Consider the following 24,088-nt stretch of genomic DNA (forward strand, 5'->3'; position numbering starts at 1 on the left):
TTACTACAATGAGTTTTTAGGTAATCACATCAAAAACCTCAAAGTACTTCATTAAATTTAAATCAAAGTTCAAAATATTGGATGAATTGTTAAATTTTCAGATAAGGATGTGGAACATTGAGTATAAACATTGGATGCCACTCCTACAAGCATGTTTTCTGTTAGTAGAGGCAGCTAGCTTGCTTATTTGGCCATCGTATAAAGACTGAAACACCTATTGTCCCTACATTTTTTAAGGTTGGATGACAGAGTGCCACTTTATAATTACTGATAATACAGCTAATATTGAACATACCTGATGTTTGGATGCTTGTGTGGGGTGATAATGTCACTGTTTTTCAGCCAGACGATATCAGGCAGGGGGTTACCAATGGCTTTGACAGCCAGTTCAACCAGAGTGCCCTGCTTTACGCTGATGTTCTTCAGCTTCTCAGTGAACTGGGGGCGTGTCAGGGTTTCTTTAGCTGTAAAAGAAAGAAAAATGGAAACCTTAAAGTCAATAAACGTTCAAAAGTATTCTCTTCAAAACAGGGTTTTACAAAATGTCCAAGATGCAGCCTTACCATCAACGGTGAGAGTGACAGAGATGGACGACCGTCCAGCTCTGTTCTGGGCAATGACCGTCCACTCTCCGGAGTCGTGTGGCATGGCCGGGACAATGATCAGGGACTGGGTACCATCCTCTTTAACCACTATCTTGTGGGTGTAGTCGCTTACTACTTGTTGTCCTATGGAGGCGATGTACAGATTTTGGTTATTTTGAGGCCAACAAATCATGTTCAAGACCACCTTAATTAAAATGTATCTATCTTTTACTCACCATTGTGGAACCAGTATGTGTCGGGCATCGGTCTGCCGACAACCTTTAAGTCGAATCTGGCAGTTTGCCCCTCGGAGCATTTACACGAGGAAGGTTTCATGACAAACACAGGCTTGTAGAGTCTTTCCAGCTGAGCCTCGTCTGTCTCGTCAAGCCGGCGGGCTGGAGAACGGCCGGGAGAACGGCTGGAAGAACGGCCAGGAGAACGGCTCAGAGAGCGAGGAGATGTGGATCTAAGGAAGAAGCAGAGTCTTTAATACCCAAGCGTCCACAGTTGTACACTTTAAACATATTTCTTACAGACCAGCTACATTTCACACATAATGTATGCGGAGTGGATGTTCCAACAAAATGGTTGAATGAAACTGACCAAGATCAGATCCAAATTCTCTTTTGTACCACAAGCCATAACAGCCTTAAATCAGTCAAAATAAGCTAGATGTCCAGCTGGCCTGGTCATACCCACGGGTGTATAGTGTATTGTAGTGTGTAATGTATGTTATTCATGTTATGTCTGTCGGTGTCTGATGTATGGACTATTTGTTTGTGTCATATGTCTGACGTCCTGTCATGAAGTGCCTTGCGACTGTGCTGCAAAGCCAATTGCCAAAACGGGAACAATAAAGTTATCTACTACTACTACTGGTGACACCGTGGACAAAATACCCAGGCGTCCACAGTTCTTCACTTCAGACATATTTCTTAGTCCTTTGAGGGAGACCTCACCTGATCCTCTGCATGGCTGGCTGTGGTGTGTATCTCTGAGGTGTTACAGCTCCGGACGACTCAATGTAGAGCTTCCCAGAGCTGACAACATTTCCTTTCATGTTGGAGGCGAAGGCGGTGTACACGCCCTCGTCCTCTGGGAGAACCACAGGCAGACGAAGACTGGCTCGTCCATCCTGAAGAACTTCCATCTGGTAACGGTCACCAGCCCTGATACGCTGGCCGTCTTTGAACCAGGCGATCTGGCAGAAGACAAATCGTCATTGTAAGACTCTTTGGATTAGAACTGCAAAGATTTAAACAATTACTTGTCACAAAACAACCAAACGTTTAAAAATGTAAATGTTAAAAATCTTAACAAAACAGATGCTTCATTTTCATCTGAAAAGATTTAGCAGAAAGTGAAGCTGAAAAGTTGAATCGATTAGCTGTCAACTATTAAATTAATCTCCAACTATTTTGATAATCGAATCTGTTTGAGTCATTTTTTATGTAAAAACAGGTAAACTTGTGTGATGTCAGCTTGTTAAATGTGAATATTTTCTAGTTTATTTTCTCCTCTGGGACAGGAAACTGAATATCTTTGAGTTGTAGACAAAACAAGACGTGAGGACGTCATCTTGGGCTTTATGGGAAACACTGATCCACATTTTTCACCATTTTCTGACATGTTAGAGACCAAATAACTAATCCATTTATCCAGGAAATAATCCGCACATTAAACCACCATGAAAAAAATCTTTAGTTGCCGCCATTCCTTTGGATACAAATGTGCAATTAGTTAGTCTCTATTGCGAGCCTACTTGTTAATCAAAATATAAGATTCTGTACCTTGGGGAGTGGCATTCCAGCCACCTTGCAGTGGAAAGTAACGCTCATCCCTTCCCTGATCCTGTAGTTTTTGACGGGAGTGTCAAAGGTTGGCTGCATAGCCTCGGTGGGGGTCGCAGTCACCATCAGCTCTCCGTCCTCAGACACAATATCTCTGTAGGTAATCTTCATAATGGTGAGTTCAAACTCCTGGATGGTCCTCAGCTCGATGGCAGAAAGATGGAATTCCTGCAGATGAGACGAGACGTCAGAAACATGACTCGGGTACTTACGAGTTCTTATTTTATTTGGGTGTTTTAATGCTGACCAACAATCATTAATCATCAGTGGTGGAATATAACTAAGTACATCTACTCCAGTACTGGGCTTCAGTCCAAATGCTGAGGTACTTTACTTGAGTCTTTTCTTTTCATGCCACTTTCTACTTCTACTCCGCTACATTTCAGAGAGAAATATTGTACTTTTTACTCCACTACATTCATCTGTTACAGCTTTAGTTACTAGTTACTTTACACATTAAGATTTCTGCACACAAAACAAAACTGTGGTTTTGCACAGTTTTTTGAGCGTGCACAACACTACAAAAAATGCAATAATTAAATCCCTCTTCCAATACAATGGATATAAGCCAGCCATGCCAAGACACGTATTTATGAACTTCAATATTCAATGGAAAATAATGTTGAAGTAATCTTAAAATGGAAAAGCAGAATGTGATGTCATATAAAACACAGCGCCTTCTAGCCGGAGTGCGGACTCCACTTCCCTGCGAAAACAAAATGCTTTCAGCCAGGAAACGCTCGTTAGTTAGAGTGTTTTAAGCCAAACCACCATGCTTTTCCTAAACTTAACAAGTCGTTTTGGTGCCTAATCTAATCTGTCATTGCCGCATTACGCTCACTTTTGACCCCACCAGGGATAAAAATAATTCAGCAGAGGCAGGGATATGTAGACCAGAAAGGGTGAAATCCCACACACCCCCCGAGAAAATTGCACACTGCTCCTACCTGTCCCGAGATAATGGTGGTGGTGGTCATCTGCTCCATTGTTGTAACGACAACGGGGGGGAGGTCTCCCACTTTGGGCTCCTGCACCATAGTTGTCACTTCAGTCTTAAAGGTTTCTTCCTGTTTCTTCATGTAGACTTCGTATTCCTCTGTTAGGAAAACCAAGCATTTAATTAAAGTTACATCAGCTCAGGCAACTTATTTCATTAACTGAAGAACCAGTTCTCTGCTGTTCTTGTTTTCTTGTCCTGAAGTCCTTGCAAACTTAGGGCCCTTTAACAGCTAAAAGTCCGCACCAAGGTTCATGTTTGGACACATTCGGTCAAACCAAATTTGGTTCGCATCCAAATTATTTGAGCGAACTAAAGAACTTTACATGAAATACTTATCTATCTAGGAGTGCTGTGTCTTCCTTTACTTGGCATTGATTGGTTTGTAAATGGATGTGCATCTGACGTCACACCGTTAATTTTGGCTGAGATTAAACTGAAAAGTCTGAAAATCCAGACAAAGCAAGGTAGGTGTGGAAGGGCCCCTAGCGTCTGTCTTTTCCTCCTGTTTGACCTGTCTGACTTGATTAGCATATTAGATTTTATTTACGTACCTTCCTCCAGCAGATTGGCGGAGGCTGAGGCTTCTCCCAGCTTGTTCTTCGCAAACACGGAGTATTCTCCAGCGTCATCAGCGAAGGTCATGGAGATCTCTAACTTGCATTCTCCAGTCTCCTTCTTGTAGGCAACTTTGTATCTGATGGATCGCGGAGGAAAAAGAGCATGTTAAAGTGAAAGGCAATATAATGATGGCTAGTGCCCCCTGGAGGCTGCAGTGTTCATTACAGACACAACATTATTCAGACTATTTATTGTTTTCATACATGCATATCGGCTGACAACGGGTTCCCATCTGATACTAGTGTATTAAAAAAAACTATATATATTATGTTTTAACACCACTAACCCTGTATGGATGTAATATGATTGCTACAAATTGTTGAACTTCCTTTAACCTTTGTGTTGTCTTCACGCCAACCATGCACTTGTTGTCCTCTCAGGTCAAAATAGAAAATTAACACTTTTTTCAATGTTTTATGTTGGTTTTTTTTTGTCCCTTTTTCAATGTTTTTGTCTCTTTTTTTTGACTGTTGACACTTCTGTCCACTACCACCAGTACTGTCTACGCGCTACTAACCAACCTATTACCACTACTGTTATACTTATTTTTGGATTTAATGATCAATAAACCTCTTTCAAAGGAAATTATACCAAAGTTTTGAGTCAAAAAAGCAGAAATTGCGAATTATTTGATGGATAATCAAAGTTTAGTATGAGTACTGTTTAGAAACAGTTTTAAAATGCTATAAAATTGAAGAAAACACTCAAAATGTAATGAAAGTATAGTGATCATTAGTTGTACTTGCGAAGAGTGTTGTAGGAAACCATCCATGTTATTTTTGGGTAATTTGGTTAAAAAGAAAACCATATTTCTGATATAGACATTTTGATAACGGTCAACATGACTTTAATTATCTAGTTTGACAGTCAGTCATAATGGAAAAACAACATAAACTATAAAGTAGTTATTTCTAGGCTAAATTATGTGGTATCGGATCGGTGCATAGACTCACATACTCACCAATACCAGCATTTTTGGCAGTATTGGAGGCATTTCTGATACTGGTATTGGGAACAACTCTACTGATTAGGCGCCTAATCACTTAAATTCTTTGGGAATCTTCCTGTAGGAATCATGACAACCCGGCCAGTAGTTTCTGAAGATATTCCATACCTGTATCCGGTAGTGAGCGGTACGCCGCCCTTCTTCCAGATGATGTGTGGTTTGGGGCTTCCCCCGACCTGGCATTCAAACAAGACACTTCCTCCTTCCACCAGCTTCTGGACGGTTGGCTTTGTGATGAAGAAGGGAGCGGCGGCCGCAGTATCTGACTCGGCCGCGCTCACCTGAGACATGGTCTCCTCTTTGCCTTCTTCGGTTACTCTGAAAACATAAATCTCTGTTTAGGATTACCAGGACCGAGCTGTGTTGCTAGCTATATTTAAGTCAACTTTTTTGAGTTAATGTTAACCATGTTGACTAGTGGTTCCCAAACTTTTTGGTCTGAGGTACCTCCACAGCGCTGTCAGATGAACTCACGTAGGGCCTACCCCTTCATTAACTCCCAATGTTTGTTCCAACTGTTATGTGTTTTATAATTGTTGAACTGTCAATATTTAAGTTTGTTTGGTCAGCAATGGTACTACTGTAGTTTTAACCATTTATACATATACTTTTAGCTATTTATTTATATTGTTTAGTCAGTACTTTAAGCTAACCATTTCATTTGCTAATGCAATACATTTAGCTAACTATTTCCACCATTTATCCATTACTTTTAGCTAACTAGTTTTTACCGTTTAATCATTACTTTTAGCTAACTATTTCAGCAGTTCAGTCATTACTTTAGCTATGTATTTATACAGTTGAATCATTATTTTTTCCTAACTATTTCAGCAGTCATTACTTTTAGCTACCTGTATAAACTTGCTAACTAGTTTTCATGCACTCTTACATAACTTCATAACTGCATCTCGTAGTGTTCAGGTGTTCCAGCTGATATATTCTTCCAATCAAATCAAATTGGTTGAGCTACTCAACAATATTTGGCAACTGCAGAAGTACAAGTAGCCTACCCCTGGTTGGGAATCACTGTTCTAGACTTAGTTCATCACCATATCTATTTATCTTGCAAACTTTAACAGAGCTTCATGGACTCACAGTTTCTCAGCAGTTTCAACATGTTCGGTGACGACAGCGATCTCCTCTCTGCTCTCGATGTCCTCGGACACTGGAGGAGAAAGACAGGGTTAGTCTCAAGCAGGATACACCATGTTGGACAGGAAAAGTTTTCAGATGTAGCAAAAGTACCTAATAGGGGTGGAATGGTTCACAAAATTTGCAGTTTGGTTTATATTATGGTTTGGGGATCACTGTTTTTGGGGCATTGCCAATTTTTACATACTTTAAATTTTTTATTTGGCAAAAAGAGTTAACTGTTTCCTGTAAACTAAATTCTGTCTAAGAACATAAGAAATATAAACACTTCATTATCAAATCTTTATCAAAATAATCTAATTAAGGCAAACAAAAAATCTTTTTGCTTTGATATTTTGATAGAAGAATGTGCACATTATGGACCAAAGCTATCAACATCAGGATTTATTGTATTGCTGAAATGTCAGCAGATACTATAGTGCAGCTTAAGTAACGTTACTTTAATCATGTGCTAAAACCCGGCATCGCATCTAACATTGCATTCTTTTGTGGAGAGTAGTGTTTAGAAATGTGTTTTTTTTTTAAAGTGTTTTATACAACTTTTGTTTTTGAAAATCCCAATTCTCAATACTATTGGATCCCAATACTTGTAGAATCGCAATAAATGAAAATCACAAAACACAAATCCAATCAGCGCCCATGTAGCTTGAATTAATCAAATTGGGCACTAAAGCATATCATCCCAGCCCTGTAGTCTGCTGTTGTGCTTTAATTAGTAACATTACCGTAAACAACGGCGTAGTATCGGAAACCACAGTTATTCATTAACATTGTGCTAGCGTAGTTCCCCGGGGATTTAGGCTCTATTTTTCTAATCTGTAAATAACAACTTGTTGCTAACACTAGCTAAGGTGCTAAGTTGTGTGACTGTTGATGGTAATTGTTGATTTTGTTTGCATGTGCCAAATTGGAATTATATAAGTAATGTAATTGGTCGGCACCCATGTTTCGTGAAAGAATTGAATTTGGACAAGAGTATATCGTCCCAGCCCTAACACAGGTTTAGGTGCACCACGTTAAGGACGTAACTAAAATACTTTTCTCAGATCTAATGATTGTAGTTGGACTTCTTTAGCTTTAAGTTTTGTCTTTAAGCTTTTTGAGTGTTATTAATGTTTAATCTGCTCTAGCTTTTCCAACATTTCAGACGCTGATATGGTGACAATAACGGTCCAAAATTATGTGAAAAGTGAAGCAAAACTACGACTAAGAGACACAAACCGACAACAAAGAGATGACCACAAAGACCCAAAACATCCCCAAAGAAAACAAAAGTGACCAAAAAGAGACAAAAGACTACAAAGAGACACAAAATCCCACAAAGGAAAACAACATGTTTGGGGAAATTGCATTTTTTTATACCAAATCGTAACATTTTCTTGAGGGTAGACGCCTAAGACAAATACGCCCAGACAAATACGCGCAGCTAAGGCTTCCACAAAGTTAGGGAAAACACAGATATATATATATATATGTGTATATGTGTATATATATATATATATATATATATATATATATGTACATACACTCACCTAAAGGTTTATTAGGAACACCCTACTAAGACCGGGTTTTTGACCCCCTTTCAACTTCAGAACTGCCTTAATTCTTCGTGGCATTCTTCGATGGTGCTGGAAGCATTCTTTACAAATGTTGGCCCATATTGAGAGGATAGTATCTTGCAGTTTATGGAGATTTGGGGGATGCACATCCAGGGCATGAAGCTCCCGTTCCACCACATCCCAACGATGTTCTATTGTGTTGAGATCTGGTGACTGTGGGGGCCATTTTTGTACAGTGAACTCACTGTCATGTTCAAGAAACCAATTTGAAATGATTCGAGCTTTGTGACCTGGTGCATTATCCTGCTGGAAGTAGCCATCAGAGGATGGGTACATGGTGGTCATAAAGGGATGGACATGGTCAGAAACAATGCTCAGGTAGGCTGTGGCATTTAAAACGATGCCCAGTTGGTACTAAGGGGCCTAAAATGTGCCAAGAAAACATCCCCCACACCATTACACCACCACCACCAGCCTGCCCAGTGGTAACAAGGCATGACGGATCCATGTTCTCATTCTGTTTACGCCAAATTCTGACTCTACCATCTGAATGTCTCAACAGAATTCAAGACTCATCAGACCAGGCAACATTTTTCCAGTCTTCAACTGTCCAATTTTGGCGATCTTGTGCAAATTGTAGCCTAATTTTCCTATTTTTAGTGGAGATGAGTGGTACCCGGTGGGGTCTTCTGCTGGTGTAGCCCATCCACCTCAAGGTTGTGCGTGTTGTGGCTTCACAAATGCTTTGCTGCATACCTCGGTTGTAACGAGTGGTTATTTGAGTCAATGTTGATCTTCTATCAGCTGGAATCAATCGGCCCATTCTCCTCTGACCTCTAGCATCAACAAGGCATTTTCGCCCACAGGACCGCCACATACTGGATGTTTTTCCTTTTTCAGACCATTCTTTGTAAACCCTAGCAATGGTTGTGTGTGAAAATCCCAGTAACTGAGCAGATTGTGAAATACTCAAACCAGCCCGCCAGGTACCCACAACCATGCCATGCTCAAAGTTGCTTAGATCACTTTTCTTTCCCATTCTGACATTCAGTTTGGAGTTCAGGAGATTGTCTAGACCTGGACCACACCCCTAAATGCATTGAAGCAGCTGCCATGTGATTGGTTGATTAAATAATTGCATTAACGAAAAATCTGACAGGTGTTCCTAATAATCCTTTAGGTGAGCGTATATATATAGTTGGTACTGACCCTGGACGAGCAGGTAGCAGGAAGTGCTGACGGTTCCCGCCTCGTTTGTGGCGGTGCAGGTGAACCGTCCGCTGTCTTCAGCAAACGCCTCGCGGATCACTAGCTGGGCGAATCCGTTCTCGTAGATGATCTGGAAATCTATGGAGCTCTCAATCTTGTAGTCCTCTCTGAACCACATGATGACGGGGGTGGGGTGACCGCTGATCTGGCACTCCAGGGTCACCGACTCGCCCTCCGTCACATTTGTGTTCTTCAAACCCTGCAGACAAAAGACAACACTTCTTAGTAAATGTTTTCGTCCACAGGGGCATGGATAGGGCTGGACGATTCATTGGAAAGTAATCGAAATTTTGAACCTCTAACCGGCACACAAACTCTAATTCCCTGCTTTAAACCCCTGTGTTTTACTTTTGACATGGCAATATTTAAAATGTGTTTTTTTTGCAAAGACGTTACTGTATTTATTATCTACTTTTTTAGGAAATTTGCTTTTTACATTAAAACAACTAAAAAAATCAGAAGAAGTTAAAGTTTCAAGCAATGTGTGCTTTGATTTCAAATGTTGGAAATATTCAATACATAACCATAAATACTTCTTTTCTGCATGTGTTTCCTTCAATTATTTTAAAATCACGAAGATATTCAATCTTTTATTTAAAAAACAAATACCTTAACTATGAAGGTAAAAAAACTAAAACCAAATAATTGTTCACTAGCCGCAATCGAGGTATAATGTTTAAATGAATCATGATTTTGATGTAAGGTCATATCATCCAGCCCTAGACATTTTATATTTGGAGGTTTTGAGGAGAGTTAAGCCACATACCGACACCAGCGTGGCTGGGATCACGGCGCCGCCTGCAGAAGGTACGGCTGCTGCCTCCAACACCTGTCGAGTCATCACTGATTGGTTAGCAAACTTCAATTTACCAAAACATGCACCTTTTGAGCTTCTAAAATCCATGACATGGACACAACAAAGCAAACACACACTGGACAAGACTTACAACATAAAGAAGGCACAGAAAGATGGAGGGAAGGCTGGATGGACTCAAGAGGTGTGAATGAGGTTGTCAGTTGCATCGACGAGCATGTTAAAGTTTCAATTAGAGAGAAAGTACATCCTGGATTCTCACACAAATCAAGAAAACCTGACTTCTAAAAACCAGACTTCTAAAAACCTGACTGAAGTCCAAAGAGTAGCCCCAAATGTTTGCAATGTTCTTCATATCCAACAAAAACATATATTTTAATCTGCCTAGTCTTTAGCCGAGTGACTAGTGGGGATAGAGTTTGGTGTGGTGCTGTAATCGAAAGGGTCAGTTAAATGAAAGGGGTTCAAGCTCTGGGGAGTAGGAAAATTCTGCCTTTTAGATGTGATATTTCTTGCGTTAAACTTGGATAATTTGGCTAGTTGATTCCTAAAATTAAAGTCAGAGAGTTCATTCAAAATATTAGGAATCATCATCTGGGGATCGTGTATATGTGTATATGTCTTCATATTCTGGCAAGTAGATGTTGAGATATCTTGGGAAGTCTTGGACAATCAGAAACATTGATCATTATTGCTCGTTTGGACTTAGTAGAACTTATCTGACCTCATAGACTGTAAAAATAATGGACATAGCAGCAATGGGAAAGTAAATCCTGGATTCTCACACAAATCAAGACAACCTAACTTCTAAAAACCTGACTTAACGGTTGCAACGTTCTTTATTACAATCAAAAGGATTCAAACTCTGGGGAGTAAGGAAAATTCTGAATTTTAGATGTGCAAAATTTGGCCAGTTGATTCCTTAATAAAAGTCAGAGAAATTATCATATGGGGATCGTGTATATACACATGAACTGTCTTCATAATCTGGCTAATAACTGCTGAGATATCTTGGAAGTCTTGGACGATCAGACACATTGACTCTTTATTGCAGTTTTGGACTCGTTACAACTTCTCTGACTTGTTTTACTCATCAGGTTTTCTTGCCCTGTTCAGATCCAGCCCAGGACACTAGATTACAAACCTGGGCTCCCCAGTCCTCATATTTTCTCTCCATGCCCCCCGAGAACACCACCCCCGTCTGTAACTCGGTGCCATAATGACTCTGATATTTCTCAGTGAAGTCTTTGAATGGTGGAGGGACAGGCTCCAGTGTCTCTCTGGTCTCCGCCATTGTACGAGACGGACTGGGAGACTTGACAGGCTTGATGATCTTTCTTGCGGTGGCAGAGGAGGAAGATAACTCTTTCTGCAGAGTGGCAATAGCCGAGCCGGCGATGGAAACCTGACCGACCCAAAGAGGATTAACAGGTACACCAGCATGAATAACAAAAAAATTTTGTTTGGTTTAAAAGATTGTGTTAAACCACAGCACAGGGAGGGATCTACGGAACGTTAGTTTTATTACAGCTACAACAGGAATTTTAAATAAAACCGGATTAAAAAGTGGGTTCTGGATTGTGTTTTATTGATTAAGGGGTGAAGAAAAACAAGGTTAAATAGGGATCATTTGGTTATTTTATAGATATTATTTGATCACTACGGTTCACAACAAGTTTGCATTTCAGGCAAGCAGTAATAACCAAATTATCCTTCGCTAAACCCCTCCCCAAACAGTGACGGTCCAATCGTAGAGGAGCAACAGGAGTCACAGCAGGTGTGTCAGGGTAACGCTGGGGATCAAGTTGTTGTGGGTTTGTATTGGTTTCTATCTGGTAAGTTTTCTATTCCAGTCACACACTTGTCGCTTAAAAAGACTTATTGAGACTTTGTCTTATTCACCGTATCCCCCAGAGTTAGATAAATCCATACATACCCTTTTCATCTCCGTGCTTGTTATAACTCTGTCTGACGCACCCACCGCTAGCCTAGCTTAGCACAAATCCAGAAGGCGAAGCACTGCTACTCTCTGCTACTTGGGCGGAGTGATTTGCTCGCAGCACCTGAGAAGCCCCATGGTGAGGAGCAGAGAGTTTGCCTGGAGTTCGCTAACAGTTGGAGTAATATCACTCTGCCCAAGTAGCAGAAGCAGCAGTGCTTGGCCTTCTGAGAATATAGTTCCCAGTTTATATATGGTTAGAAGATGTCTGTGTGTCATGTGACCTTGTTATTTGTACACGCTGTGAATATACAAATCACAAGATATAAATAGGAACATGTTGGCGTTATTTTGTCACTTATTGGAAGCAGTAGGCTAGATGGAGCCGGTTACCTCCAGGATCTGTGCTAAGCTAGGCTAGCGGTGGTGGGTCAGACAGAGTTACAACACACACGGAGATGAGAAGGGTATGTATGGACTTATCTAACTCTGGGGGATACGGTGAATAAGCTAAAGTCCCAATAAGTCGGCATGGTCCTTTAAATATGTATTGCATTAGCAACAGTAACTAAAGGGGGGCAGGTTTAGCGAAGGGTCGATTATAGGTTGGATTATTGAGTTTAGTTTCTATTATTTAAGCATCATGTTTTCTCTGGTGTTTTCTTTCTATGCAGGTTATTTTTTACTGCTTGCCCAATGTTGCGTCTCTTACCTCAGAGCTAGACTCGTGTTTTGGGACAGAAACTTTAGAAACTGTGAAATGTGGAACTGGAGACGGGGCGAGACCAGTGTCCACATGGGAGGAGATTTCTGTCGCTCTCTGAATCTGGAGTAACCAACACAGGAGCGTTACAACCTCAGAAAGATCTTAAGAGCTGGACAAAAATACTTTATTCCCTTGAGTACTGAAAATGATGACATGGTTATCCAGAGATTTGTCCTACTACATTTATAGTTATTATCTTAAAGCGCTGGCAAATAATTTTGCTTATTTTTAAGAAATTGTACTCAAGGCATGATCATTTTATTTTACAATTATTTTATGTAAGTCTGTAATCATCGAAGACACTAGGGAGTCATTATTGTCTTTACATTCTGTTATTATTTATAATAACAGATATATAATATAATATATACCAGGGAGTCCACAGTATTTTTGAGGGATGGCCAGCTCAAAAAGACTATCCTAAAAACACCAACAGTCTAAGAAAAACATACCGTGGTCCCCAAAATGTCCGCTTCTGCGAGAGTGACGCAAGAGATTGAGAAAAACCAAATGAGGGACTATTTTCAAATACAAATATAGAGTCTTGAGTCTCATTTTAAAAACTAATTTGTTCCTACCTCTGTCAAACTTCTTAACAATGCTGGTTGAGGCTGTAGATATAGTGCAAACGTTTCATGGTGTTTTACTGGGGGGTGATGGAAATATGTGTTAATATGTTTTTACCACGGGATGTGTGCAATACTTTGTGCAATTTATTATTGTCACAGTACAATTGATGCATGTATTGTCTGTTCATATGCTGTTGTTGTTTTTAGTAACTGTGAAGGCATTTATTGATGCAGCTTTTGAGTCCAAAACAGATTTCCCTAAGGGGACAATAAAGTATATCCTAAAAGGGGGGTCAACCTATTATTGGGGTCGTCTTATATTTGGGTCAATACGGTAAAATCAAATGAACATTATAAAAACCTGCATACTCTTTTTCAAGAAGGGACAGGTAAAGCAACAATAAATAATTAAATTGATCAGCAAAATCAATAAAAGAACTGCTTGTGATTGTTGTTTTTTGACATTTTGTTAAATCTCAAGGTATACGTGAAGCCTGAAAATTGTTAGCCAGAGCAGAACAAAAGATTATTATTGAGATAATCCGGTCAAATCTCTTGGTAACGTTGATGAATCTTAGGCCTCGCTAACCTGAGGCAGCGGCAGGGTTGGTTCAGAAGTGAACTCCTGAGCAGTAGTGAGCATTTGACCAGCGGGCGCTCTTGTTGTTGTCCAGCCGGCTTGATACTGTTGACCGGCAGCCGTGGCGGCCGCGGCGGCCTGCTGCCTTAACTCTACAGCCCCAGCCTCTTCTTCAGCTCGACTGTCCTCGACATGCACAGGCTGACGGACACGAGCAAGGTCAACGGCGGCCACCACTGTGGCCACTGCCCCAGCTCTTTTCCCTCCCTCAGCCTGGAGACACAACCAGCAAGCACATTGATCTCAGGACACAACAGAGACAGGCAGGTGGACGAGGGGAAATCTGCAATTATCCTTATTTCAACAGGAATTGTAAGATGCCCTTACTTAAATCCTCATTAAGACAGTTTTTTTTTCTGTCGGGGGGGATCAACATGTGGAATTCAATACCTACTAAACTTTAAAATAATCCTGACAGGTATAGGTCTATGGTATATACTCCATATACAAATAAACATAAATAAATAAAGTAAATTGATTTTGTCAAAAACTATTTGGATTTAAAGGAGTGCAGTTTGGAACTTAGGCTAACTGTTTCCCCATGAGTGGATGTGGCCAAGACACAACTGAAAGTCATCCACTGACATTGATTACTAAAATAAGGGAACAGAATAATTTGTGTAATTTAATCTTTAGGGCATGAATTACTAATTTGATTAAACATTTTACCCCTCGACACCTTCCTGCTTCTGTAAAAAACACCAAATCTTCACACAAAATGTCACATATCAACACTTTAGAGAATCCAGTTTACATGTTTGCATGCATAATCATAATTTCCTGATTATTGAAACCTGGATCAGCACTTAATTCTGTTTTTTGGACACTGGCAGAAAGGAAAATCTGATCCACATTTATGATCAATATCCATAATCTGGAGTCCAAAAAACACAAGTTAAGATAATAGACTGCTTGGAAACGTCATGCGCAGGATACTCACATGAACATTACATCTTATCTGTTTAAGACACATGCTTATCTGTTTGACATGCAAGAAGAACAACTCTGAAATCAGCTGAAAGTCCAAAAAGAGTGCTGAAGGTGCAGAAATGTGAGGTGGCAAACCAAACTCAAAAAAGAGGCATGAAAGTGCCCAAAAAATGACGTGTCCACTCGTGACAGATGAAGAGCTACCTGCTCCTCTGGCTGCTGGAAGGCCGGGCGGACATCTTGATTATCCCAGCAACACCGCTCTTTATCGGACAATCCGGGCAAGGCGGTTGAGTCAAGGTGGAGCAGCTCTCCGTTTGAGTCTTTGTGGTTAAAGAGATCTTTACAGATGTATGACGGACTAAAACCCATCTTGTCTATTGTGTCTTCATTGCTTACGTTGTCCGTTGGCGTCTCCACACAACTTTGAAAAGTGTTTCGGGACTCTTGCTCTTCTTTGAACAAGGTCATCCTGTCTCGACCGTCAAAAGTTTCGCAACTTGTGTCGAAGTAGTCAACGTATGAGTTATGGTCGGATGTCATTTCTTTGTGGCTCGTAGCGTCATCCCATCCCTCGTCGTTCTGAGTAAAACTGGTCTCATCTGGCGCTCCAGATGATTCTGACTCTATTTCAAGAGTTTGAGGCTAATCACCAAATCAAAAGGATTAACGTTGTTGTTCAGAAGTATTTTAGAGACTTGAACAAGTGGAGAAAAAGTGGCACAAACTGAAAAAGCGGTTAACTCGTATTGAAATGACAGGGATGGAAGACAAAAGACTGGACTGTAGGATCAAAGGAGTCTTCTGAATCTTGAAGGTGAGATTCTCCGTCTTTAACCCAAACTTTGTTAACCCCCCCTTGTTCTTTTTAAACACATCATTTGATAAAAACGTGAAACACAAGTTGTGCAAATGAAATTTCGGCCAGGAAAAGTATGCAGTGTCCAGCCTGGGCAGACTTAAAGGCCTTTTTTTCACCTTTTGATTTAAATAAATTTAAACAGCTGGGCTGGGACTGGGGTTAAAAATGTTATGTTAATTTGTATATAAAGAATATTCATGTTTATGACAACTGCAAACTGAATATACGATTATGGAAAACAAAATCTGGGTTGAAAAGCAGAGAAATGGTCCTTAAATCCAGACGACAGTGATGTAAATGAAATGATGGACATTTTTGTGTCTGATCAACAGCAAAGTTACGGTCTTCATCACTTGGTTAGTCACATTTAAACAGCGAGACGGTAGACGAACAACCAAGAGAGTGATTATGATCAAATTATGAACAAAATAGAAGAAAAAATAAGTCCCATATTTAAGAAAAACAAAGGTTCACACTCAGGAGCAATTTGTTCAACAGAACGGAGGACGGTTTAAAGGAATACTTTTCTTTTGTTACTTTCCAAAAACAATACATGCCAAATGTATTTTTCAGAATAAGAGCGGCTACTCTGAAACATCAGTTATACTTATAATGTCTTATAATGTTCCAGGAGTGCTTATGGAAAGTCATATGCATATTTGCGTCCGTATGTCCACAGGTTTAATTAAAGACAAAGTAAATATGAATAAATGGATGTAGAGATTGTCAGTGTTCCAGGAATATAAGAACCATGTTGATGGACATTATTAATAATGTCAAAGAAATATATTGACAGTGTAAAACTAAAATATATTAATCAAATATGCTTTTTTATATATGATTTGGGGAATGTCAAAACCTATGTGTCTAATGTACTGTACATAAGTACTGACCCTTATGGGTATATGTAGGCGTGTATGTATGTATGTATGTATGTATGTATATATATATATATATATATAATATATATATATATATATATATATGTATATATGTATGTATGTATGTATATATATATGTGTGTGTCTGTGTGTGTGTGTATGTATGTATGTATGTATATATGTAGGCAAGTATATGCATGCATATGCAAACACTGTATGCATGTATGTAGAAAGTTATCTGAGTAAGTGAATATGTTCTTTAGTTTTTTCTGTCATTTATTTTATCTCTCTTACTTACTTACTCTTAAAAATGTGAGAAGAGAAGGGGGGGCCTGATATACGCTGAAGCTTCTGACTCTACCCTTTGGTTACAACCAATTAAATTCATATCAATCATTCATTCATATGTGCTACAACTTGAGCCCTGTGTTTTATTCCATGTAGTCTCTGTGTCTCTATATATAATAATAACGACATCTGCTACAGGTGTTATGACTCTGAAAAGGAGTGCCATCTTTTACGCAAATTGCGCTTAGTTAAAGACACACCTAACTCTGAACAGGTATTAAAATTTGGGGGGCACCACACAAGAATCTGGTTCCTTTGCATGTATCTTAAAGAAAACATAATTTTTAATAATCTGCTGGAACACCGTCAATCACTCTGAGAAACTGTTGTTTAATACTTTTAATAAGGCAGTTACTTTAATAATAATTAAAGAGAGTCATAACTCCATAATTACGGAGCTATGACTCTTAGAAAGAGTTAAAGACTCCTAACTCCAAACATATTTTAAATTACATTTTTGAGAAGAATCTGGTATCTTTGAGTGTATATTATAAAAAATACTCCGTAACTCTAATAATCTGCTGTAAGAAGTAGTTAAAGACGGCACCTAACTGAACATTTTTAAACATTTTGAGAATGATCTGGGTTTTTTATGGGTGTATCTTAGAAAAGCTGGAGTTCTGTCCATCCTTCAGGTTTCTCAGATTGCTCCCGGGACTCGTTGACCACCAGGTGGCAGTATATGAACCCCCCAACCCTCGCTCACCTCTTTGACACCAGTGACCTGCTGCTCCCAGCGCTGCTCCTGGCCCAGCTGGGTGACAGAGCTGCTGCTCATACTGGTCATACTGGTCATACTGGTCATACTGGACATACTGGCCATGCTGGCCATGCTGGTGTAGCTGGCCTCTGCCCCGAAGTCTCCCCGCTTCCAAGGCGGCGGGACATCGGCGTCGGACTTCACCGGCCTGATGGGGCAGATTACGAGTCAACAGCCATAAAAAACAACATTTTCTAGACTAGATGTTGTTATGATTGAATATATAGAAAGGAATGGAAGTGGAAGGTTTGGTGTAGGTAAGTGCCAAAATTCCTTTTCTCTTCAACCGGAACATGAACTCTGGTCTCCTGGGTGAATGTCCTGTGTATGTTTGACCCATCCACGCCCCAAACCTGCCTTCTTATCAGGACGCCAAATTTATTTTTCCTACTATGGCCATGCCAAGACCCGCCTTCAATAGTAGCTAGATTGGTTGGGGTTAGGCATTGACCTTGAGTGGTTAAGGTTAGGATAGCCGATTGGTCAGGGGTTAGGACCTGTACAAATCGGGTTGCGTTACCTTGCGTAAGTATGGACACCTGGCCAAAAGTAGTGATTGAAGGGCGAGTCTTGGCGTAAATTCGCGACCAGGACATTTGGCGCACATTATACTGCCTCACCTTACTTCCTGCTTTGCTCCCATCATAACTACTACGGCCACTAGAGGGCATCACCACTATGAACCTAAATATAGGTCAGAATGATGCTTAAACAAACGACTTATGTGGGCGTTTTTCATTGGAGGACAGGCTCCTTTAAACACATATTCTGATTGAATGTTAGGCAAAAAGTGTCTGAACATGGACACAGTTGTCGATGAAAGCTCCACCCACCTGCCAGGCGTGGGCGTGGGTGCCTTCACGTGTCTGACCGGTGACGGCGACTGTTGCCGTCCTCCGGCCACCCTGGCGGCCAGCGATGGCTGAGGGGACTTGGACATGGGTTTGGGAGGAACTCTGGGCGGAGTCTTGTGAGCGAGCAGCTGAGTCATCTCGGCGCCGCCCTCCACCTGCATCTCCATCATGGTGGTGGCCTGGAAACTGGCCTCCATCCTCTGAGGACGAACACAAGGAGAGAGGAGGTAATGAGGCAAGACACAATCAAGATTAAATATCCTAAATCAGATGTATATGGAATCTTTTCGTACCTTTTCCACTCTGGTCTGACGGCTCTGTGAAATCTGAGAAGTAGAAATCACCGTTTTGGTTTTCTTTGCCGGAACGGCTTCTTCACCTGAACACAAACACAAACACACGTCAAGTTTCTCTATTGCTAACGATAGCATCAGATGCTGCACCAATGGTATGAAACGTCCACGCTTCCTGTCCTCTAAATGGGCGTGGCCTCATTTGAAAGTGACGAAAACTTTGAAAAAGCAACAAAAACTTCAATTAAGTGTATCTAATCTAAATTTTAAGTCCTCACCTTGAACGAGCAGTTCGCAGGTGGAGGTGGCGCGTCCGCTGCTGTTGCTGGCGGTGACAGAATAATTCCCAGAATCCTCTGGGAAAGCCTCGGCGATCAGCAGGCTGTGCAGCTCTCCGTCCTGCAGGATCCTGAAGTCTGCGGAGCTCTGGATCTCGGCTCCCTCTCGGAAGAACTTCACGGTTGGCGCCGGGATCCCCGACACCCTGACGTCCAGCTTCACCTGGCTGCCCTGGCGCACGGCGGCGCTCTGCAGCCGCTGGGAGAAGCTCGGGGGCGCCGTCTCCGCTGCACGGACACAACATACGGATATATTCAGTTTCAGTGTCTTTGGGGGGGGGGGTTCAAGTTGGAAATAATGACATAAACGTCAGATAAAGTGCCAAAAACAGCTAGGAAAAATGTCTGATAAAACATCAGAAATGCAAAAAAGTGACAAAAACGCAGAAAAAAATGACAAAAACGCAGAAAAAAAGTGAAAAAAGGCAATAAAACTCTGAATAAAACATACAAAACATAAAAAACTTCAAAAACGTTGAAAAAATATCAAAAACATTGAAAAACAAAAAATCTAAATGTTAAAAAAAAAAGCTACAAGGGCGTAAAATCCTTCACGTAATTTTACGTCTCTGAGGTGCACGTGAACGCACCATGGATTAACATGCTTTACATTTGTTTGTTTTCCATTTTGTCCATTTTGTGTGTCTTTGTTTTGTGTCTCTTGAGAACAAATATATTCAGTCAGACAACCAACAACAAACGGCCGCAACTAATTTAAGTATTTTCATAATCGACTAATCTTCTGATTACTTTCACGATTAATTACTTTAAAGGTGCTGTAGGAAGGATTGTGAAGGTCCAGGACTTAGCCAAAATATTTTAACATCAACAACTTCTCAGTCCCTCCCCCCCTTTCTGCTAAAGCCAGAAATGGTCTCCTAAGCCCCTCCCCCCACAAGGGAGAATAAATGTAAGAAAAGAAAAAAAAACGGCCCTGATTGGTGCATCTGAACAGTTAGACACCCCACCTGGCCCTGATTGGTGCATCTGAACAGTTAGACACTCCTCCTGGCCCTGATTGGTGCATCTGAACAGTTAGACACCCCACCTGGCCCTGATTGGTGCATCTGAACAGTTAGACACTCCTCCTGGCCCTGATTGGTACATCTGAACAGTTAGACACTCCTCCTGGCCCTGATTGGTACATCTGAACAGTTAGACACCCCACCTGGCCCTGATTGGTACATCTGGACAGTTAGACACTTCTCCTGGCCCTGATTGGTGCATCTGGACAGTTAGACACCCCCACGCCCCCCTGATTGGTGCATCTGGACAGTTAGACACCCCCACCTGGCCCTGATTGGTGCATCTGAACAGTTAGACACTCCTCCTGGCCCTGATTGGTACATCTGAACAGTTAGACACTCCTCCTGGCCCTGATTGGTACATCTGAACAGTTAGACACTCCTCCTGGCCCTGATTGGTACATCTGAACAGTTAGACACCCCACCTGGCCCTGATTGGTACATCTGGACAGTTAGACACTTCTCCTGGCCCTGATTGGTACATCTGAACAGTTAGACACTCCTCCTGGCCCTGATTGGTGCATCTGAACAGTTAGACACTCCTCCTGGCCCTGATTGGTACATCTGAACAGGGAGCTGTGGATTTTTGTAAATCTCACTCCAGGCTGTGGTATTTTAATGACCTGCTTCATGTAGTTCTACTGGAACATAGGGTCAGTTTCAGCAGATATGACAGAAAGGTAGTTTCATAAGGCTTACCTACTGCACCTTTAATGTTCCCCCTCTAGACAAATGTAGCAAAATTCCAAGAGGTTAAAATTTGGCAGTACATTATGTCTTTATTGGGCCATGATCACATGTGTTGTCTATTTTTTTCCAAAAAGCAGCCGAGAGTGTCTTTTGTTGCTATACCAACAGCTACTGCTACAGTATCCAAGAGTGCTATGTGGAGCAGTGCTAACGTTAGATAAAACAAAACCGGCCAAGTGAGCTAGAGAGCTAAAGGAGAGATGGAGCAGTGCTAACGTTAGATAAAACAAAACCGGCCAAGTGAGCTAGAGAGCTAAAGGAGAGATGGAGCAGTGCTAACGTTAGATAAAACAAAACCGGCCAAGTGAGCTAGAGAGCTAAAGGAGAGATGGAGCAGTGCTAACGTTAGATAAAACAAAACCGGCCAAGTGAGCTAGAGAGCTAAAGGAGAGATGGAGCAGTGCTAACGTTAGATAAAACAAAACCGGCCAAGTGAGCTAGAGAGCTAAAGGAGAGATGGAGCAGTGCTAACGTTAGATAAAACAAAGCTTCCTAAACACAGAGCACCCGCTCATATTGTAGAACTCGCTGTGCTCTGACACTAGCACTAGTCTTTCTATCGGCTCCTTCCCCAGTTCTTCTTGTTGCGCTACTCTGCCTGTCATTGGTCGGATGCCTAAAAAGCGCTCGACATAGGGCGGTTTAGTTAGAAAAGTTGAACTTTTTAAAAGTTCTAAAAGACGCTTTGAGCTGCAGAAAAAAAACGTCGGTGGTGGCGTTTAAAAGGGCGCTCAGGCCTTTTATGAAAATCAGTTTACTGCATAGTAGGGACGCACCGTTTCCAGGGTTCGGCTTCGGATTCGGCCGAATATTGGGCTTTTTGATGGGGTTCGGACCTGTGGTGTGGTTGTGTGTGTCTGACCTGTAGTGTGGTTGTGTGTGTAGTTGTGTGTGTAGTTGTGTGTGTAGTTGTGTGTGTACCTGTGACGAGGAGTTCTGCGGTGCTGGTGGCCTGTAGTGTAGTTGTGTGTGTAGTTGTGTGTGTAGTCGTGTGTGTGTACCTGTGACGAGGAGTTCTGCGGTGCTGGTGGCCTGTAGTGTAGTTGTGTGTGTAGTTGTGTGTGTAGTTGTGTGTGTACCTGTGACGAGGAGTTCTGCGGTGCTGGTGGCCTGTAGTGTAGTTGTGTGTGTAGTTGTGTGTGTAGTTGTGTTGTGTACCTGTGCGAGGAGTTCTGCAGTGCTGGTGGCCTGTAGTGTAGTTGTGTGTGTAGTTGTGTGTGTAGTAGGTGTTGTGTGTACCTGTTACCAGCAGTTCTGCGGTGCTGGTGGCCTGTAGTGTAGTTGTGTGTGTAGTTGTGTGTGTAGTCGTGTGTGTGTACCTGTGACCAGCAGTTCTACGGTGCTGGTGGCCTGTAGTGTAGTTGTGTGTGTAGTTGTGTGTGTAGTTGTGTGTGTAGTTGTGTGTGTAGTCGTGTGTTTGTACCTGTGACCAGCAGTTCGCGGTGCTGGTGGCCTGTAGTGTAGTTGTGTGTGTAGTTGTGTGTGTAGTCGTGTGTGTGTACCTGTGACCAGCAGTTCGCGGTGCTGGTGGCCTGTAGTGTAGTTGTGTGTGTAGTTGTGTGTGTAGTCGTGTGTTTGTACCTGTGACCAGCAGTTCTGCGGTGCTGGTGGCCTGTAGTGTAGTTGTGTGTGTAGTTGTGTGTGTAGTCGTGTGTGTGTACCTGTGACGAGGAGTTCTGCGGTGCTGGTGGCCTGTAGTGTAGTTGTGTGTGTAGTTGTGTGTGTAGTCGTGTGTGTGTACCTGTGACCAGCAGTTCTGCGGTGCTGGTGGCCTGTAGTGTAGTTGTGTGTGTAGTTGTGTGTGTGTGGTCGTGTGTGTGTACCTGTGACCAGCAGTTCTGCGGTGCTGGTGGCCTCTAGTGTAGTTGTGTTGTGTTGTGTGTGTAGTGGTGTGTGTGTACCTGTGGGGGGTTTGCAGTGCTGGTGGCCTGTAGTGTAGTTGTGTGTGTAGTTGTGTGTGTGTAGTCGTGTGTGTGTACCTGTGCACGGAGTTTTTGCGGTGCTGGTGGCCTGTAGGTGTGGTGTGTGTAGTTGTGTGTGTTTAGTTGTGTGTACCTGTAGCGAGGAGTTCTCCGTTACTGGTGGCTGTAGTGTCGTTGTGTGTGTAGTTGGTTTGTGTGTAGTCGTGTGTGTGTACCTGTGACCAGCATTCTGCGGTGCTGGTGGCCTGTAGTGTAGTTGTGTGTGTGAGTTGTTGTGTGTGTAGTGTGTGTGTACCTGTGACCAGCAGTTCTGCGTACTGGTGGCCTGTAGTTGGTGTGTTTTGTGTAGTTGTGTGTGTAGTCGTGTGTTTGTACCTGTGACCAGCAGTTCTTGCAGTGCTGGTGTACTTGTTGTTGTGTGTGTGTGTTATTGTGTGTGTACCTGTGACAAGGGAGTTCTCGGTGCTGGTGGCTATAGTGTAGTTGTGTGTGTAGTTGTGTGTGTGTGTGTGTGTGTACCTGTGACGAGGAGTTCTGCGGTGCTGGTGGCCTGTAGTGTAGTTGTGTGTGTAGTTGTGTGTTTGTACCTGTGACCAGCAGTTCTGCGGTGCTGGTGGCCTGTAGTGTAGTTGTGTGTGTAGTTGTGTGTGTAGTTGTGTGTGTACCTGTGACCAACAGTTCTGTTCGTGCTGTAGTTGTGTATGTGTTGTGTGTGTAGTTGTGTGTGTGTACCTGTGATGAGGAGTTCTCTCGGTGCTGGTGCTGTAGTGTAGTTGTGTGTGTAGTTGTTGTGTGTAGTTGTGTGTGTTACCTGTGAGGGAGTTCTGCGGTGCTGGTGGCCTGTAGTGTAGTTGTGTGTGTAGTTGTGTGTGTAGTTGTGTGTGTACCTGTGACCAGCAGTTTGTCTGTGGTGTAGTGGTGTGTGTGTAGTGTGTGTGTGTGTACCTGTGACCAGCAGTTCTGCGGTGCTGGTGGCCTGTAGTGTAGTTGTGTGTGTAGTTGTGTGTGTAGTCGTGTGTTTGTACCTGTGACCAGCAGTTCGCGGTGCTGGTGGCCTGTAGTGTAGTTGTGTGTGTAGTTGTGTGTGTAGTTGTGTGTGTACCTGTGACGAGGAGTTCTGCGGTGCTGGTGGCCTGTAGTGTAGTTGTGTGTGTAGTTGTGTGTGTAGTTGTGTGTGTACCTGTGACGAGGAGTTCTGCGGTGCTGGGCCTGTAGTGTAGTTGTGTGTGTGGTGTAGTTGTGTGTGTGTACCTGTGACCAGCAGTTCTCTGTTGTGGTGGCCTGTAGTGTAGTTGTGTGTGTAGTTGTGTGTGGTGTGTGTGCCTGTAGAGAGGTTCTGCGGTGCTGGTGGCCTGT

The 24,088-nt window shown here is 42.1% G+C and overlaps 1 protein-coding gene across 1 annotated transcript in view; it reads right to left on the bottom strand.

Annotated features, from left to right (window-relative positions):
- The window catches only part of LOC120569501 (titin-like), a 276,128-nt gene that overhangs the window by 238,609 nt on the left and 13,431 nt on the right, over positions 1-24,088 (bottom strand). The window contains 19 exon segments of the mRNA XM_039817355.1: positions 296-464; positions 564-728; positions 821-1,053; positions 1,547-1,788; positions 2,378-2,605; positions 3,385-3,533; positions 3,989-4,131; positions 5,170-5,379; positions 6,157-6,226; positions 8,982-9,240; positions 9,808-9,870; positions 11,000-11,260; positions 12,507-12,620; positions 13,719-13,982; positions 14,904-15,344; positions 17,497-17,698; positions 18,384-18,604; positions 18,698-18,783; positions 18,976-19,263. Of these exon segments, the coding sequence (XP_039673289.1) occupies positions 296-464; positions 564-728; positions 821-1,053; positions 1,547-1,788; positions 2,378-2,605; positions 3,385-3,533; positions 3,989-4,131; positions 5,170-5,379; positions 6,157-6,226; positions 8,982-9,240; positions 9,808-9,870; positions 11,000-11,260; positions 12,507-12,620; positions 13,719-13,982; positions 14,904-15,344; positions 17,497-17,698; positions 18,384-18,604; positions 18,698-18,783; positions 18,976-19,263 (3,808 nt within the window).

Source organism: Perca fluviatilis, chromosome 12 (genome assembly GCF_010015445.1).
Source record: "Perca fluviatilis chromosome 12, GENO_Pfluv_1.0, whole genome shotgun sequence".
In the NCBI taxonomy this organism is placed as follows: Eukaryota; Metazoa; Chordata; class Actinopteri; order Perciformes; family Percidae; genus Perca; species Perca fluviatilis.